Source organism: Delphinapterus leucas, chromosome 11, assembly GCF_059928025.1.
Source record: "Delphinapterus leucas isolate spDelLeu-1000000601 "Yukka" chromosome 11, BTC_Dleu_Yukka2, whole genome shotgun sequence".
In the NCBI taxonomy this organism is placed as follows: Eukaryota; Metazoa; Chordata; class Mammalia; order Artiodactyla; family Monodontidae; genus Delphinapterus; species Delphinapterus leucas.
The window spans coordinates 42,197,804-42,216,108 of NC_143139.1; the positions used below are offsets into that span (position 1 = coordinate 42,197,804).

Sequence of the window (18,305 nt, forward strand, 5' to 3'; positions counted from 1 at the left end):
CCCCCATTCCCAGCCTCACAGAAATGAGGACAAGTGGGTGTCGTCTTCCAGTTCACGGTCCCCACCTCAGGAGCAAGAGACTAGCCAAGGGAACTGCCATGCCACTTACAGCCAGCAGGGGGCGGAAACACACCAGCTGCATCGGTTCCCTAATGGGTTAACCAGAGCAGGGAGGAGACTGCCTACCTTAGCCAGCCTTTCACCATAATCCGGACTCCCCTTCTTCTCCCGCAGACTGGGGGGCACGAACCAGAAACACACGTTGACAAATTCAGGCTGGGAGGAATGAGGAAGAGGAAGGTGTGAGCTGAGGAAGGGGGACCGTTCCCCTCTCACTGCCCCTCTTCCCCAACCAGGGCTCTGCTGGGGAAGAGGGGCAGTGAGAGGGGAACGGTAGGGGGACGGGGGATGAAAAAGAGCACAAGGTCGGTCGTACCTCCATGACCAACTCAAAAGTTTCCCGCTTCTTCAATTCCTCCACCAGGTACCTGTGAACACAGAGTGAGACATCATGGGTGGAGGAGGAAAGGCAGAGATACAGAAACAAAAGCAACCCAGAGAGTGAGTCAAGAGACACTAAGAGCAGGAAAGGGGTGCAGGGCTGGAGCCCGGAGAGGGGAAACGGGACTGCCCCCACTCCTACCGGGCAAGGGCAAAGGCCTGGTCCACACGCCGCTCCAGCCCCTGCCCGCCCTGTGCCTTCCACATGAGCCACAGCTTCAGACAGTCCACGCGGCGGCCACACTGCACCACCTTGTCTCCAGTGTCCAGAGCCACATCATAGAACTTGTCCTGCTGGAACAGGTAGCTGGCCTGGGACCCGTGGCAGCGCTTGAGCAGGTTCTGTGGAGGGTGAGGAGACAGTCAGACCCACCCTCCCCGCCGAGGTTTCCTCCAGAGCTGCACTGGGCCATTTCTTAGCTCAGTCCACATGCTTCTTTCCCTGGAACCAGGCGGCACCGATGGGACGGCTGCCAGCTGACTGAAACCCTCTCTCTGGGTTTTCTTCCAACACTCAGAGTTCTTCCCAAATGACCCAGGATCCCTCCGATTACGACTTAAGCTGGGAACTTTTTCCTTTGCATGAAGACAGGGGAGTGAGGGAGCCCACTACAGGGGATTAGGGTGGTCACAGATATTCAGCTTCAGATGGCATGGCAAGGAGAACATGGTAAGGCCAGGAGCTCCTCTCAGGTGGCATAGAAAAGAAGACAGAGGTCCAGGGTGGGAGGTGGTGCCAGGGCGGGGGAGGGGCAGACCCACCGAGGTGTCCCGGAGAAGAAGAGCTGAGCACTGTAGGCCTGCAGAGAGGAGCTTGTGGGGATTCCAGGCCACGGAGTCAGCCCTGGGGTGGGCACAGCAAAGGAGGGTCAGCTGGCTCCCCCTCAAGCTGCCCAACCAGAGCCCCAACCTTTCCAGACCTCCAGTAAGAGGGGCTTCGGTCTCACCCCGGCCCAGCAGAAGAATTTCCAGGTCTGACGTCTGACCTCCCAGCCCCAATCAACCATCTCTCCAATCTCCCTCCTACCAGCCTCCTTCCCCTACCCCCATCTGAGCTCCCTGGTCCAAGACTACTCTCTGGATCAAGGATTTGAAGGGTGAGATTCAGGGCGTAGGGGGCTGTATGCACCTCTGGATCCCATTCAGGAGATGTCTATGTGTCTGTGACAGCAGGACACTCCCTCCCCAGGCGGCCTGTGGAGCAAAAGGAACAATGTGGGCTTTGGCCTTGGCCTCAGTTCAGCCCACCCCATCCTCAGGCCTGAGTACCACTCACATCCACGTGCAGCCACAGTCCATGACGCTGGCACACGTCTGCAACTGCCTCCAGAGGGTCAAAGGCCCCCAGCACGGTAGTGCCAGAGGTGGCACTGACCAGGAATGGCACAGCACCCTGTGGCAAAAATACAGAGGGAGAAAGAGGCTGTGAAGTCATCTCAAGAGCTACCCAGAGCCTGGTGCTGAGATCCAGCTCTATAAACTCTTCACATGCCTGACCTGGGCCCTTGCAACCTTACTGTGTGTTACTATCCCCTTTAATTTGCAAGTTAGGACACTGAGATTCAGAGGAGTTAAGAAACCTGCCCCCAAGCTGAAACCCAGAGATGGAATTCAAACCTAGGTCTGTCTGATGGTCTATTTCCAAAGTGCATACTCTTTCAACAAAGTTGAATGTCTTACTGGAAGATCAAAATGCTATTTTAAATATCCTAATAGTACAAAAGTTTATGAGGAACTTGAATTAGTATTCAAAAAACAACAAAGAAAAGCGCAGGCCCAGATGGCTTCACTAATGAGTTGTACAAAACATTAAAAAAAGAACTGATACCAGCTAGGGCTTCCCTGGTGGCACAGTGGTTAAGAGTCCACCTGCCAATGCAGGGGACATGGGTTCGAGCCCTGGTCTGGGAAGATCCCACATGCCGCGGAGCAACTAAGCCCGTGTGCCACAACTACTGAGCTTGCGCTCTAGAGCCCGCGAGCCACAACTACTGAAACCCGCGCGCCTAGAGCCCGTGCTCCGCAAGAAGAGAAGCCACCGCAATGAGAAGCCCGCACTGCAGCGAAGAGCAGACCCCGCTCGCCGCAACTAGAGAAAGCCCGCGTGCAGCAACGAAGACCCAACGCAGCCAAAAATAAACAAATTTAAAATTAATGAATTAAAAAAAAAAAGAATTGATACCAGCTCTTCATCAGCTTCCAAAAAAAAAAAAAGAGGAAGGAACACTTCTGAATTCATCCTATGAAGTGATTATACCCTGATACCAAAACCAGACAAAATATCACAAGAAAACTACAGAATATATCTCTTCTAAATATAGACATAAAAATCTACAAAACACTAGCAAAATAAAATCAGCAACATATAAAAATAATGATACACCATGACAAAGGGGGATTTGTCCCAAGAGTGCAAGCTTGGTTTAACATCCCAAAATCAATTAATGTAATACATCCTATCAATAGAATAAACGAAAAAAACCCACATCTCAATGTGGTTTATTGATCATCTCAGTAGACACAGAAAAACATTTGACAAAATCCAACACTCCTTCATGATATAAACACTCAAAAAACTAGGATTTGAAGGGAACTTCCTTAACCTGATAAAGGGCAACTACAAAAACACCCACAGCTAACATCATACTCAATGGCGAAAGACTGAAAGCCTTCCCCCTAAGATCAGGAACAAGACATGGATGTTCACGCTCCTCATTTCTATTCAACATTGTGCTGAGGTTCTAGCAGGGCAATTAGGTAAAAAAAAATAAGAGCCATCCAGATTGGAAAGGAAAAGAGCAAAATTATCTGTATTTACAGATAACATTATATTATACCGAGTAAATCCTAAGGAATCCACTAAAAAAACCTATTAGAATTAATAAATGAGTTCAGCAAGTTCGCAGGGTACAAGATCAATATTCAAAAATCAGTTGTATTTCTACACATTAGCAGTGAACAATCCAAAAATGGAATTAAGAAAACAATTTCATTTATAAGAACATCAAAAACAATAAAATACTTAGGAATAAATTCAACAAAAGAAGTGCAAAACATATACTCCGAAAACTACAAAGCACTGTTGAAAGAAATCAAAGAAGACCTAAATAAATGGAGGCATTCCATGTTCATGGATCTACAGATTGATCACATCCCTATCAAAATCCCAGTGGGCTTCTTTGCAGACATTGACAAGCTGATCCTAAAATTCAAATGGAAATTTAAGGGACCCAGAAAGCCAAAACCATCCTGAAAAAGAACAAAGTTGGAGGACTCACACATCTGATTTCAAAATTTCCTACAAAGCTATATTAAGACAATGTGGTCTATAGGATAGACATGCAGATCAATGGAATAGACCGAGAGTCCAGAAATAAATCCTCACACTTACACTCAATGGATTTTAACAAGGATGCCAAGACAATTCATTGGGGAAAGAACAGTCTTCTCAAAAACCGATGCTGCGACCATTTGCATGTGGAGATATATACATTTTTAAAAAATTTATACTTAAATACATAGTTGAGGTATTTTCATGTTAACATATATATTCCCATCTTATTCTTTTAAATGGCTGCATACTACTCCAACAATAACAACAATGGCAGCTAATATTTATATACTGCTTCACTGTTCTAAGTGCTTTACACATAATTTATTTAAGCCTTACAACAACCCTATAAGTTCTATATTATGCTCATTTTACAAAGGAAGAAACTGACACAGATACATCATAATTTATCTATTGATGGATATTTAAATTTTTTTTTTAATTTTACACTTCGCTCCAGTGCACACAATTCTAAGCACTTGTGATGATGATTTATAAACTAATCCTAGCAGCAGGACACAGAGTCAGTGGATAGATACATTTAAAATGGTATAGGACTTCTCTGGTGGTCCAGTGGCTAAGACTCCGTGCTCCCAATGCAGAGGGCTCGGGTTCGATCTCTGGTCAGGAAACTAGATCCCACATGCCACAACTAAGAGTTCACATGGGACTTCCCTGGTGGCGCAGTGGTTAAGAATCTGCCCGCCAATGCGGGGGACATGGGTTCGAGCCCTGGTCCGGGAAGATTCCACATGCTGTGGAGCAACTAAGCCCATGCGCCACAACTACTGAGCCTGCGCTCTAGAGCCCGCGAGGGGGAACCCCATGCCACAACTAGTGAAGACCGCGCGCCTAGAGCCTGTGCTCCACAACAAGAGAAGCCACCACAATGAGAAGCCCACACACCTCAAAGAAAAGTAGCCCCCTCTCGAAGCAACTAGAGAAAAGCCCGCACGCAGCAACAAAGACCCAATGCAGCCAAAAATAAATAAATAAATTTATTTAAAAAAAAAAAAAAGAGTTCACGTGCCGCAACTAAAAGATCCTGCATGCCACAACTAAGACCCGCAGCAGCCAAATAAATAAATAAATATTTGTAAATAAATAAATAAGTAAATAAAAATGGTATCGATAGTGCTGAAACGCCCTCCAAGACGGCTGCAGCAGCTCCCATGTCCCCTAGTACGGAGGGGCGTGCAGGGGCCTCCACATCTCCCATTGCTCCAAGTCCACATTGCTCACCACTGGCCCGCACATCTTCCTGAACTTCCTGCACAGACCCTGCCAGCTCACAGAAACCTTCTGTGCTACACCTCAGGTCCCCAACATCCTCCCTGCGGTGCCCCTTGGGACTCCACTCAGTGACTCAGTCCTACCCCTGCCCTGCGATCCGATACTGCCCATGGGTCTCAGCAGGACTACAGTGTCCTTGCTCCCCAGGCATCACTTCAGCCCACCAGGGAAACGGGCACAGAGATCAGGGGGAGGGATGAGGGGAGCCTTGAGTAGGCACAGGCCAAAGAACCCTCCAAGAAAGGAACAGAAGGGTCCCGTTCCACTGCCTCAGCACCCCTCACTCACTCACCTCAGCCTCAGCCAGGCCGACCTGCCTCTCCAGATCCTCAGGGATCATTTTCCCTCTGGAAAAGAAAACTCAGTGGGTAGGCGAGTAATAGGTTCTCTAGGCTGGGCAGCAGAACTGTCGAGAGCAGGGTAATGTGCAGTTAGCAATGCAGAGGCCACAGTGTTGATTTTTCCCTAAGAGGGGTAAACAGATCTCAGGGGACAGGGCGGAGACTCTAGCAGGCACTGGTAGACAGCAGAGGCAATTCGGTGGGAACAGAGCAGGGAGAGAAGTCCGCCGGGGTGTGCGCCAGAGGCCAGAGCCCCTGGCAATGAGAAGGCACACGGCGCCAGGCTGGGTCTGAGACATGCAGACAGAAGGACCTTCACCTCTCATCTGCCTTGACCATTCGGACACTGTCGGTGCCAAGTCCCAGAAAAGCAGCTCCTTTCTTGACAGAGTAATGACACTGTGGAGGAAGGCAGAGGGCAGGGAGGGTGGGGAGGAGAGAGACTGGTCAAACAGATGAGCCCCTGTAGGCCAGGGCTTCTGAAATACTCATGGGCCTACAAATCACCAGTGTGTCTGGTTAAAATGCAGATCCATCTTCAGTAGGTCTGGGCTGGGGCCCGAGATTCTGCATTCCTAACAAGCTCCCAGGTGATACTGATGCTGCTGGCCCATGGCCCATACTCTTAGCAGAAAGGGTGTGGACAGTGTACACTACACTGGATGCCCCTCTGCTACCCCCACACAGACGGCAAGGTGAACGGGGAGTGTTTACACAGCCCCCTTGGTTGGAAGGAAGCACATCCGCCTGGGGGCAGGCTGGTCTCGGAAGAGATGGGTCTGAGCAGGCAGAGGATCTGACAGGTCTCGGACTCAGCTGGCTGGAGATTAGAATCGGGGAGCCCAGGGTAGGCCTGTGCCTCTTCCCACCTCCTCTGATGTGAAAAGGGCCAGGGGCGGCAGTGCCCAGAGGCCCCTCTGTTTGCAATCCGGGTAGCGCTGATAGCGGGCCAGGTTCACAGCATACATGTTGGAGATGGAGCCACCTGTCACAGGGAAGGGGTGGTGGCAAGAGGGAGGGGCAGTGGGTCAAAACTGGAGCTTGGCTCTCTTGACCTCTCCACCCAGAAGAACTGATCAAAGAAGCACAAGTGATTGGCTACCAGGCCACGAGTTCTGAGGGCTCGACAAATGGCACGCTGGTAACCCAGACAGCGGGATCTGCAGATCCCGACTCCCCCTCCTTATCCGGGGCTGATCCCAGGATCCTCCACCACCCCACCCCACCCCACCCCCCCGCCAGGACAGCAGGCACTGATGCCATGTATTATTTGGCAAACACGAGGATACGGGGGACTGGGCAGCTTCTCTCTGGTTTGGCCGGAGCCCAGCTGGAGAAGAAACAAAGAAGAATCACCCCTCCCTGCCAGCTTACAGCAAGAGAACAGTGGGGAAGGAGGAACCCTTGAAAAGGCCAAAGAAAGGCCCCCCTCCTGTTTACATACCAGGGCAGAAGATGCCGTCCCCAGAGCTCCAGCCCACCAGAGCCCGGAGTTTCTTCAACACCTCGTCTTCCATTAGGACAAACACGGGGGCGATCTCATATGTGTACCTGCCAGGAGAGGGAATGATGAGAATGGGAAAGAGACAGGGAGAGACTCTGCGAGGAGTTGGAGAGAGGAGGTGGACAGAGTGAGTGAGAGAGGGTCCAAAGAGAGGACTGAGTTGGTGAAAAAGAACCAGGGAGGAAAAGATGAGAAAAAACTGGAGCCGGGAGGCATGAGAAAGCTTGGGAAAGGAAGCCCAAAGGGTACGAGGGGAAAGACTCTGCCAGCAGAGATTCCCAGAAAAGACGGGGGGGTAAGCACCATTCTCCTCTCCTACCCACCGAGTGTGTCTCCCACAAACCCAAATCCTTTCGGGGTGGTGCAAGGGGGCCCTGGGATGGCTCACTGGCTGGTGTTGAGGCTCTCAGTGACAATGCGCCCGGCCAGGGCATGAGGATCCAACCCTGAGAAGAGCTGGTTGAAGAAACGAGGGTGACCTGGAGAAGGGAGACGAGGGCTCAGAGTGGAGCTGGGTACAAATTCTAGACACGCCTCCCCGCAGAACCCAGGACCCACAGGTCTTCACACTGTAGCGGATCACAGCCCGGCAGCGCTCCAGGATCTGCTCCTGTGACTCCCCCTCATTCCGCAGCTCCAAATCCAGAAGCTGCTTCAGCTCCTCTGGCTCCCTCCACTCGCAGACCTAGGAGGAGAAGCGGGAGATTCTGGGGGCGCTGAGGCACCCCACTGGCTGCCCAAACCACATCTCAGCAGATAGAAGACACCACCAAGCTGCACTTACAGCAAATTAGGAATATTTTCCAAGCAACACATGAACAAGGGTAAATAAACACAGTCTGGCCCAGTATGTCATCCCTGAGGCACACAGAGTGCTGAATTCTGGGGAGGAGCCTGCACAGAGGAGGAAAGTTCTCAGCCAAGTTTGATGGGCAGGAGGAGGGGGGAGAAAAGACCCACCTTCTCGGAGGCACTGGTCCCTTTCCGAATGACCTCATCCACCACAATCTCAAACACATCCCGGAGCAAGGCTTCTGCAGCCACGGCGTCCCCGTCAAGGGAGAGGAGTGGTTGAGAGTCAGCCATCAGGAGAAAACCTGTGAGCAGAGCAGGATTTATTCCCTACTCAGCCTGGGGACCCCACCTGGACCTAACCAGCAAGAACTTCAACTCCGTAATGGGCCTAAGGCCTAGCCCCAGCCTTCACTGTACAGATAAGGCAAGTGAGAGCGCCCAGGGAGAGAGCCAGCAGAAACAGGTGGGAAAGAAGTGCTGAGCAGGTAGAATCCAGTGGCCACTGCTCACCAAAGGCATAGGTGAGAAGCTTACCTTTCTGCTCAGGTCTTCGTCCAGGTAAGCTGGAAGCAGGGGACACAACTGGCTTTTTAGAGTGTTAGGACTAGGGCAGCAGAGGGAGCAAGGTATAGGCAGCAGTCACATGGCCATGACATCATTCTCATGACCCATGCCCTGAAGATTTGGGATAGGGCCAGCAGGTTGAGATAAGTTTCCTGAATAACCATTAGCTGACATGAAAAAGCGGGGAGATGAGATGTAAGGCAAAAACACATGCCACCTTCACTTAGACTGGAGAGGAACAGAGAAATGGTTTAGGCAGGCCTGAGAGGCCGATCTCTTTGCATCCCAACCCCCAGAGTCTTCTCAGAACTGTCCTGATTTCTAAAGCCCTCTTCTCTGAAGAGCAGGAAGAAAAGGAGGCCACACTGAGGAGGCAGACCGTTAAGTATAACCCTGTGCCTTGCAGGCTGAGAGTGCTCAAGAAACAGGAAGTGGCTGTTTGCTTTTGTTTTTGTTTTGTTTTTTTGCAGTATGCGTGCCTCTCACTGTTGTGGCCTCTCCCGTTGCGGAGCACAGGCTCTGGACGCGCAGGCTCAGCGGCCATGGCTTACGGGCCCAGCCTCTCCGCGGCATGTGGGATCTTCCCGGACCGGGGCACGAACCCTCGTCCCCTGCATCGGCAGGCGGACTCTCAACCACTGCGCCACCAGGGAAGCCCGGGAGTGGCTGTTTGAAGTGAGCACCAACTGTGTTCACACCAGGGTGCTGGGGTTGGTGGGTGGGGAGGGGGGATACTGATGCACGTGCAACAGTTACAGCCCAGGGCGCTGGCGAGATGCTGATCCCAAGCGCTATTCAGGAGAAGAGATGGATGAAGGCTGAAGCCTGAGGAGGATCTGCAGTGGGACTGGGGCTGCAACTTGAAAGCAGGCAGGAGCAACAGGACTGGAGAAAGGGAGGAAGAGAGGCATTCAGGGACAGGGGGGAATGCCATGAGCTTACATCAGGAAAGAGTATGGCTGATTCTCAGGTCAGTGAAGGTGCCTGGCCGGCTGGAGAGAAGGTCTGCAAGGACGACACGGGAGCAAAGGCAGCGTGGGCAGAGCTGCACGAGAGATTATGGAGAGCCTTGAGTGCCAGCCAGGCCAAGAATCTAGATTTTATCCTGCAGAAAATGGAAAGTCACTGAAAGATTCTGTGGCAAGGATTAATGTGATGAAAACAATGCTCTCAGAAGACCAGTGTATAGCAGATGGATGCAGAAGAATGAAAGGCCATTGCTGTAAACCAGGAAAGAGGTGAGCCACACGTGAATAAGGGTGATGTCGCTAGGGAAGGACAGGTAGAGGAATATGCAGGCTTAACCACTTGCTGGATTATACTCAATTCAACACTTACAGAATCTACATTGGAGGGGAAGGAAGGGTCAAGGACGACCCTGGGGTTTCAAGCCTGGGTGCCCGTAAAAGAAATAGGGATGCAGAAAGTGGAGGCTGGATGGAAAGTAAGATTGTTATTTCTTGGAAATACTCATCTAAGTGGAGGTGTCCAGGGCTACAAATACGCATATGGGAGGAAGTCAGGTCCAGAGCTCTGCTGAGATGCAGGAATGAGAAGCAGACTCGAGAGGTGGGGCACAGCTGAAGCCTTGTGATGGGCTCCATTCCCCAGGGGAGAGAACGCTCACAGAGATGGCCAGGGAGAGAGGGGAAAACACCAAGGCCTGGGGAACCCGCCAAATGAGGGGGTAAGAGGATCCAGGAAACATGGAACGGAAGGAATCTTCCTCTGGTATAATCCACTGTCAGCAGCCACTGGACCCCAAGCTAGTTGAAAACACAGGTCCAAGGGACCCCAGTGGTCCTATCCTTAAACTTCTCCTCAGTAGATTGGGTTTTGGGAAACTAGGGGAACTGACTCAGCCTTGGGAATAAGACTCAATCCTTCATCAGTGCTCACTCTGGCTCCCCTGACAGGTGGCAGCAGTGGGGCGTTTTAGGTGGAAAGGCTAGAAGGAGAGAGGCTAATAAAAATAGGCACCATGGAAGTACTTACCACATGCCTCATTCTGTACTTAACATGCATTATTCTCATCTTCACAACCACTGAAGTTAAGTTTATGACCCACATTTAAAGATGAGGAAACAGATTTCAGAGACACTACGTATGTAACGTGTCCAGGTCATGCAGCCAGTATGTGGCTGAGCTGGGTCTGGACAAGGGTGTGTGGGGCTCTGAAGACCCCGCCCCTAATCACCAGGCTCTGCCGCCTCATGCGGGGCTCCCTCAGCACTGAGCTTGCTATGGCACAAAGGCTTCTGGGCCAGAAGTGAGTACACCTCAGGGCCTCAGTTTCTGTAAAATAGGGGATTTAAAGAGAGAACCTCCAAGGTATCTGTGGGTGTCCATCAGCTCAGGCTGTTGGATACGGCAAGCAGGCCAGGGGAGTGGAAAACAGGCTGCAAGGAGGGAACGACTGGTGAAGAAAGAGAGACCCCAGGCTGGAGGAAGGCTTTTCCCAAAGCTCTGAAAAGAGGTCTGCAGGGAAGACGTGGCTCTGTCCACCCGGCCCCTTCTGTATCCATCCCACCAAAGTCACCACTCAGAAATGAAAGGTGGGGACTTCCCTGGTGGCGCAGTGGTTATGAATCTGCCTGCCGATGCAGGGAACACGGGTTGGAGCCCTGGTCTGGGGCTCTACATGCCATGGAGCAACTAAGCCCGCAAGCCACTAAGCCTGTGAGCCACAACTACTGAGCCTGCGTGCCACAACTACTGAAGCCCGCGTGCCTAGAGCGCGTGCTCTGCAACAAGAGAAGCCACCGCAATGAGAAGCCCGCGCACCACAACGAAGAGTAGCCCCGCTCGCTGCAACTAGACAAAGCCTGTGCATAGCAACGAAAACCCAGTGCAGCCAAAAATAAATAAATTAAATAAATTAAAAAAAAAAAAAAAAGGGCTTCCCTGGTGGCGCAGTGGTTGAGAGTCTGCCTGCTGATGCAGGGGACACGGGTTCGTGCCCCGGTCCGGGAAGATCCCACATGCCGCGGAGCGGCTGGGCCCGTGAGGCATGGCCGCTGAGCCTGCGCATCCGGAGCCTGTGCTCCGCAACGGAAGAGGCCACAACAGTGAGAGGCCCGCGTACCACAAAGAAAAAAAAAAAAGAAAGGTGGAGGCAAGGGCTCTGAACACCACCAGTTTCCTCTGGGGTAAACAAGGAGGTGAGGCATCACTACCCTCATGCCCCACACAGAATCCTGTCCTGGGGACCTGAGAGGGTTTTCCTTTTTCAAAGCAAGAGGGACATTAACCCCCAATACAGAATGATAAAGCAAAGAAACATGAATAACCTTAGGAATAGCACTTTCGCCCCTGGCTGAGAAGATGCTGGAAGGACCAAGTAGGGTTTGTTTAAAAATTGACAAGTTTTGTATGGACACCAAGTGGGGAAAGTGGCAGGGGTGGGTGGTGGGATGAACTGGGAGATTGGGATTGACATATATACACTAATATGTATAAAACAGACAACTAATAAGAACCTGCTATATAAAAAAATAAATAAAATAAAACTCAAAAAGAAATTGACAAGTTTTTCTTACTTCATGGGATCTTTAGTTCATAAACTCCTCCAGCCATCAACTCCCTTGTATCTTTCTTTCCTTCACTTACACAACCTAGATTGTACGGTCTGTTGTTTCAACCATTCTTTGTCCAAAATCCTCAACTCCCTGGCCCTAATGTCCTTCCACCAAATCCACCTGGCAAAACCCCAATCCAACTGGCCAGTCCTTCTCTTTACCAAATCCACCAGGACTGCTGAATTCTGCTAGTGAAAACCACCTAACCATTCAAATTGGTTTTGCTATAAATTCATGGTCTCTGTGCTCATTCCAATAAAACACACCAGATTAAATGCATATGTTTACCACTACTCCTTCCTGAAACCCCACTAAATTATATCAGTGGAATTTTAAATTCAGAAGAATAAAGCAGGGCTTCCCTGGTGCCGCAGTGGTTGAGAGTCCGCCTGCCGATGCAGGGGACACAGGTTCGTGCCCTGGTCAGGGAAGATCCCACATGCCGCGGAGAGGCTGGGCCCGAGAGCCACGGCCACTGAGCCTGCGCGTCCGGAGCCTGTGCTCCGCAATGGGAGAGGCCACGACAGTGAGAGGCCCGCGTACTGCAAAAAAAAAAAAAAAAAAAAAAAAAGGAGAAGAAAGCAGATGAGAGACAAGAGGTGAGAGATGTGAATAACTGTAGAAGATAGAAAGCAGATGAGAAGTGGTAACTGGTTCAGCAAATGCAAAAAGTTAAAGCCACTCTGTCTGCAGAGGGTTATGCCAACAGATATAAGCTGCTTCTTCGGGCAGAAGCCCAGAAAGGCTCAGGAATTTACAACAGTAGCTACCTGGGAAGCCAGGAGGAAGAAGCACAGCTAAAAACGTGGAAATTAGATGAAAATTTATACAAGGAACATTTAGGCCCTCACTCTTCTCCCCCTGCCCATTCAGCGAGGCGACTCCCCTCTCCTCCACCTAATTCCAAAGAAGCAGGAAGTCTGTTTTCTAGAGAAACTGAAATGGAGCAGCTGGGACTTAGGGATGCCAAGCACAGCAGAAGTTGAGGAGGAGGCACTGTACTGAATACAAGAGGATTAGCGGGAGGTATCCAGTCAAGTCCTTTCTCCCGATCAGTGTTCAGAACCAGTGGCCTGGGGTAAACCTTCCAGGGTCAGGAGGCTGGAGGATTCCTCTCTGAAGAAACTGACCTCAATAGCCCTAGAGAAAAGACCTGACACTTATTTCAGTCCTCGCCCAATCACCTAGTCAGTGATGCCCACAAGTCAATAAATACATCCTTTCTATGCACTTGGGCCTTCCACTATGCCTTAGTGCCTCACTCTTAAATGTGAGCAGACAGACAGCCAGGGACTGCCCGACACTTGAGGAAAGCCCCTAATGTGAACCACGAAGGTAAAAACAGACACGCTGAAAAAAGGTATTTGGTAGAAGAGGAGAAATGCAAGGAGCAGAAGAAAGCTTCAAAAATTCAGGAAGATACTGCACTCATAACAAAAAAAAAAGGGGGGGGTTGCTCTCAAAGAGGAACACTCAGAGAACAATGAGAAGCTCTAGGGATTTAAAAATATGACAACTGAAATGACAGTCAAGAAAATCACACAGAAAGATAAAAATATAAAGAGATGGACAACAAAACATAAAAGAACTATAGAAGATCGATCCAAAAGGCCCAAGAGTCAACTAATAGAAGTTTCAGAAAGAGAAGGGGAAAAAGGTGGAAAGAAATTAAAAAAAAAAAAAAAAGCTTTATAGAACAGGATAGATCAAACGGATCCACTGAATGACCAACAGGAAAACAGATGATAATATTGTTTCAGAACAATGGAGGATCCAAAGACTTCCAGAGACAAAACCCAAACCAGGTCACAGACAAAGGACAGAGAATCAGATCACATCATATTTCGCCCAACACAGGAGAGAGGTGAAGGGAATTCCCAGGACTGTGATGAAGGTAGTAACCATCTTCAGAGGCAAAAAGCAGCAATGACTCTCTCAACTGGACACACAACACTGCCTGGCAACATTACTATTCTTCTATTGTCGGCTCTATCTCCAACTCTCTGGAACAATTATTTCAAAAATTTCCCACACCTCTCAAATTATTGACCTATCAACCTTCTCCCTGTTTCCCTCTCATTTCAAATTTCTTATAGAAAATAAAAACCATCCAAACTCACTCAACTTTTTGTCACCTGCACTCTGGATCCCTCTCTGCCTTACTTCAGTATTTATCCATTATCTGGTATATATGTGCCAAGCACTTTGGTGACCACTAGAGGTCACAATGGAGAGCAAAAGACCACAGCCCTGCCCTCATGAGGTTCACAGTCTAAAGCACAGGTCACAAACTGGAAGACGGAGGGCCAACTGCTACCCATAGACATGGTTTTGTTTGACTTGCATAGTACATTTTAAAACTTTAAAAAACAATTGTCAATGCCGAAACTTCCAGCTTCTTGTGAAAAAAATCAGAAGATCTAGCAACACTGGGCCTGAATTTTAAGGAGCAACAATCCTGTAGTTGGAGTTCCCCCTTTATTATTATTATAGTTATGCATTCATTGGGTTTTCTTTTCAATTTTTAGATTTTTGATTAAGCAACATATTCAGGTAGTTCAAAACCAAAATATATGAAAATATTAATAGTGAAAAGTCTAATTTCCACCCCATTCCATATACCCGTTCCAGGTAACTATTTTTATTAGTGTCTCAGATAATCTTTCAGAGTTTTTAATGCAAATACTAACAAATGTAAATATATATTATTTTCTCCTTTTTCACATAAAAGCATATAATCCCTGTTGTGCACCTTGCTTTTTTTCAGTTAACAGTATATGAGTGATCATATAGAACTTCCTCATTCTTATTTTTTAATATAACAGCTTTATTGAGATAATTTACATACTCTAAAGCATATCCTTTTAAATTGTGCAATTCAGTCCCACCTGGGGTACCAAAAAAATTTTTAAATAAAAAATAAATAAATTGTACAATTCAGTGGTTGTTCATGTAGTAGCCAAATTGTGCCACCATCATCACTAATTCCAGAACATTTTCATCCTCACAAAAAGAAACTCCCCATTCTCCCCTCCCCCCACCACTGACAACCACTCATCTATTTTCTGCTTCTAAAGATCTGCCTATTCTGGACACTTTCACAGAAATGGAAACAAACAGTATGTTATCTTCTGTGACTGGCTTCTTTTACTTAGCATAATGTTTTCAAGGTTCATCCATGTTGTAGCATGTATCAGAACTGCGTTCCCTTTTATGATCAGATAATATTCCATTGTATGGATATACCACATTTCAAGTATCCATCAATTGATGGACATTTAGGTTGCTTCCACAATTAAGCTATTGTGAATAATGCTGCTATGAACATTAATATACAATTTTTTGTGTGGACATGTTTTCAATTCTCTTGGGTACATACCTGGTAGTGGAATTGCTAGCTCATAAAGTAACTTTACGTTTGACTTTTTGTTGTTGTTGCGCCAGGCCTTAGTTGCAGCTCACAGACTCCTTAGTTGCAGCAGGAGGCCTCCTTAGTTGTGGCATGCGAACTCTTAGTTGCGGCATGTATGTGGGATCTAGTTCCCTGACCCGGGATCGAAGCCAGGCCCCCTGCATTGGGAGCGAGGAGTCTTAACCACTGCACCACCAGGGAAGTCCCACATTTAACTCTTTGAGGAACTGCCGAACTGCTTTCCAAAGTGACTACACTATTTTACATTCCCATGAGGGTTCCCATTTCTCCACATCCTTGACAGACTTGTTATTGTCTGTCTTTCTGATTACAGCCATCTGCATTTGTAACTTTGATAAGGATTGCCAACATCCATAGAGGTGACACCAATGTATGAAAGCGCCTGTATCCTCAGCCTCAGTAACAGAGCATGCTGTCAAACTTCTGAATCTTTTTAATTCGAGGAGTAAAAAATATCTTAGTATAGCTTTATTTTGGTTGAACTTCTGTATTAGTCAGTTTTGCTGTGGTAACTAATGACTTCAAAACCCCACCGTCCTGGGACTTCCCTGGCAGTCCAGAGGTTAAGACTCCGTGCTTACACTGCAGGGGGCGAGGGTTCGATCTCTGGTTGGGGAACTAAGATCCTGCAAGCCGTGCACGGTTGGGGGGTAGGGGGGACCACTGCCTTACAACAGAGATTTATTTCTCTTTCAAGGTTTATATTGGTGGTAGGGTTGGCTATAGCTCTGATTCATATGCCTTTATTTCAAGACCCAGGCTGAAGGAATAGTCCCTACTTGGGACACAATGTTCTCACAGAAGAGAAAACCATGCACCAGCTTCTAAAACTTCTGCTCAGACCTAGCATACGTTATATCTGGTCAGATCCAGTTGACCAAAGCAAGCCCTGGGGCAGTGGGGTGAGGATGTATATTCCTCCCACAAGGGGGCACTGTAAAGTGCATGACAATGGATGATGATTGGATGACAATCCTCAGAAGAGGACTGGCCACAGGCCCTTAGAATTTTGCATTCTGTTTCACCTCAGTCCACACTAGTCCACCTCACTCATCTGCTTTACCTGCCTGGCCCTGTAGACATCTGAGTTGGACCCATTGGTCTAAGGGGTTCCTCTCCTTCTCCTTCAGGGATACCCTCTTGATTACCCCCGCCCCCCATTTCTCCAACTCTTCTTCCCACTACCTCTTTCTCACAGCATTTTATTTTTTATTTTATTATTTTTTTTGCGGTACGCGGGCCTCTCACCGTTGTGGCCTCTCCCATTGCGGAGCACAGACTCCTGACGCGCAGGCTCAGCGGCCATGGCTCACGGGCCCAGCCGCTCTGCGGCATGTGGGATCCCCCTGGGCCGGTGCACGAACCCACGTCCCCTGCATCGGCAGGTGGACTCTCAACCACTGCGCCACCAGGGAAGCCCTCTCACAGCATTTTAAATTGTCTAAACCTCTCACAACACATTCCCACTCCAGCCACCTCCTCTTCTCAGCCAACCTTCTTAAAAGAGCTGTCTCCACTCCATCTTCATTTCCTCTCCTCTCACACTTTCCTGAGCCCACCACCATGTAGCTTACACCTTCAATGCCACCAAGAACATCCCTGCCTCCAAATCCAATGGACACATATCATCTTTATCCTACTTGACCCCTCTGGAGCCAACAGACATAGTTTGCCATCCCATCTTGAAACATTTTCTTTCACTGGCTTCCATATGACTACCTCTGACCATTTCTTAGTTCCCTTTGCCTTTTCACCTTCCTCTGGCCCTCTCTCAGGGTTCTATCCCATGGCCTCTTTCATCTGTGTTCTGCACCTCTCCCTGGACAACCTACTCTGTTTCCAGGGCTACATGCTGGTGACTCCTCCATCCCAGACATCTCTCCCCAGCCAAGATCCATGATGCCACCTGCCTAATTTGGAAGTCTCACAGGACTTCACACTCAACAGGTCCAAAAGTGGACTAATTATGAGCCTTTTTCTTGAGTTCCCTGGTTAAGTGAATGGTACCATCTTCTGAAACCTAGATTCTAACTGAGCTCCTGCCTCCTCATCCTTGGCTGATTTTTTTCCTTTTTATTTAGTCTTCAAATGTTATATCTTTATTTCTCATTCAAAACATCAGCAGAAAAAAAAAAAAAAAAACCATCAGCAGAGGGGCTTCCCTGGTGGCACAGTGGTTGAGAGTCCACCTGCCGATGCAGGGGACACGGGTTCGTGCCCCGGTCCGGGAAGATCCCACATGCCGCGGAGAGGCTGGGCCTGTGAGCCATGGCCGCTGAGCCTGCGCGTCCGGAGCCTGTGCTCCGCAACGGGAGAGGCCACAACAGTGAGAGGCCCGTGTACCGCAAAAAAAAAAAAAAAATCAGCAGAACACTAAAACCTGGATAAAGCTTTTTCTTCTGGGTTATGCTGTAAAATTCTTTTCCTTAAAAGCACTTTAAAGGGAAGTGGTAACTTTACAGTGGAGAAATCTGGTGGACACCACCTTACCCAAGTGATCAAGGCTAACATCACCAGTAATGGGATGGATGGACATCGTGGGCCTTCTGACGTGAGGTATGGAAAAACCTGAATTTAAACATGAGGAAACAGATGTTTCTAAATTGAGGCTCATTCTACAAAACAATGTAGCCTGTAATCTTCAAAACTGTCAATATCATGAAAATCAAAGAAAGACTGAGGAACTGTTCCAGATTGAAGGAAACTAGAGACATTACAACCAAAAGGAATATGTGATCTTAAATAGGCTCCTGGATAAGGAAGAAAAAAACCTGCTGTGAAGAAAGTTACTGGAAGAACTGGTGGAAGCTGACAATGAAAGGCCTCATAAGTATTAGAATTCTTCTATCAGTGCTCCATTTCCTGAACTTGATCATTGCATCGTAGTTACGTAAAAGAATGTTCTTATTCTTAGGAAACACGCTAAATCATTTAGCAGCAAAGAAGCACTGTATATGCACTTTCA

At 48.5% G+C, this 18,305-nt stretch overlaps 1 protein-coding gene across 4 annotated transcripts in view; it reads right to left on the reverse strand.

The window, feature by feature from the left end:
• CSAD (cysteine sulfinic acid decarboxylase) overlaps nucleotides 1-18,305 on the reverse strand; it is a 37,463-nt gene that overhangs the window by 12,372 nt on the left and 6,786 nt on the right. For 2 of the 4 annotated variants that reach the window (XM_089920764.1, XM_022572065.3), the window contains exons 2-14: nucleotides 7,931-8,067; nucleotides 7,529-7,655; nucleotides 7,359-7,449; nucleotides 6,911-7,017; nucleotides 6,336-6,451; nucleotides 5,786-5,865; nucleotides 5,418-5,472; nucleotides 1,778-1,894; nucleotides 1,631-1,695; nucleotides 1,264-1,345; nucleotides 644-843; nucleotides 437-488; nucleotides 187-276 (exon numbers count right to left, since the gene is read on the reverse strand). In XM_089920764.1, coding sequence (XP_089776890.1) covers nucleotides 187-276; nucleotides 437-488; nucleotides 644-843; nucleotides 1,264-1,345; nucleotides 1,631-1,695; nucleotides 1,778-1,894; nucleotides 5,418-5,472; nucleotides 5,786-5,865; nucleotides 6,336-6,451; nucleotides 6,911-7,017; nucleotides 7,359-7,449; nucleotides 7,529-7,655; nucleotides 7,931-8,056 — 1,308 coding nt within the window. In that variant the 5' untranslated portion in view covers nucleotides 8,057-8,067. Of the gene's footprint in view, nucleotides 1-186; nucleotides 277-436; nucleotides 489-643; nucleotides 844-1,263; nucleotides 1,346-1,630; nucleotides 1,696-1,777; nucleotides 1,895-5,417; nucleotides 5,473-5,785; nucleotides 5,866-6,335; nucleotides 6,452-6,910; nucleotides 7,018-7,358; nucleotides 7,450-7,528; nucleotides 7,656-7,930; nucleotides 8,068-8,299; nucleotides 9,277-18,305 lie in introns of those variants that run through there. The other 2 variants (XM_022572064.3, XM_089920765.1) reach the window with 2 other exon arrangements.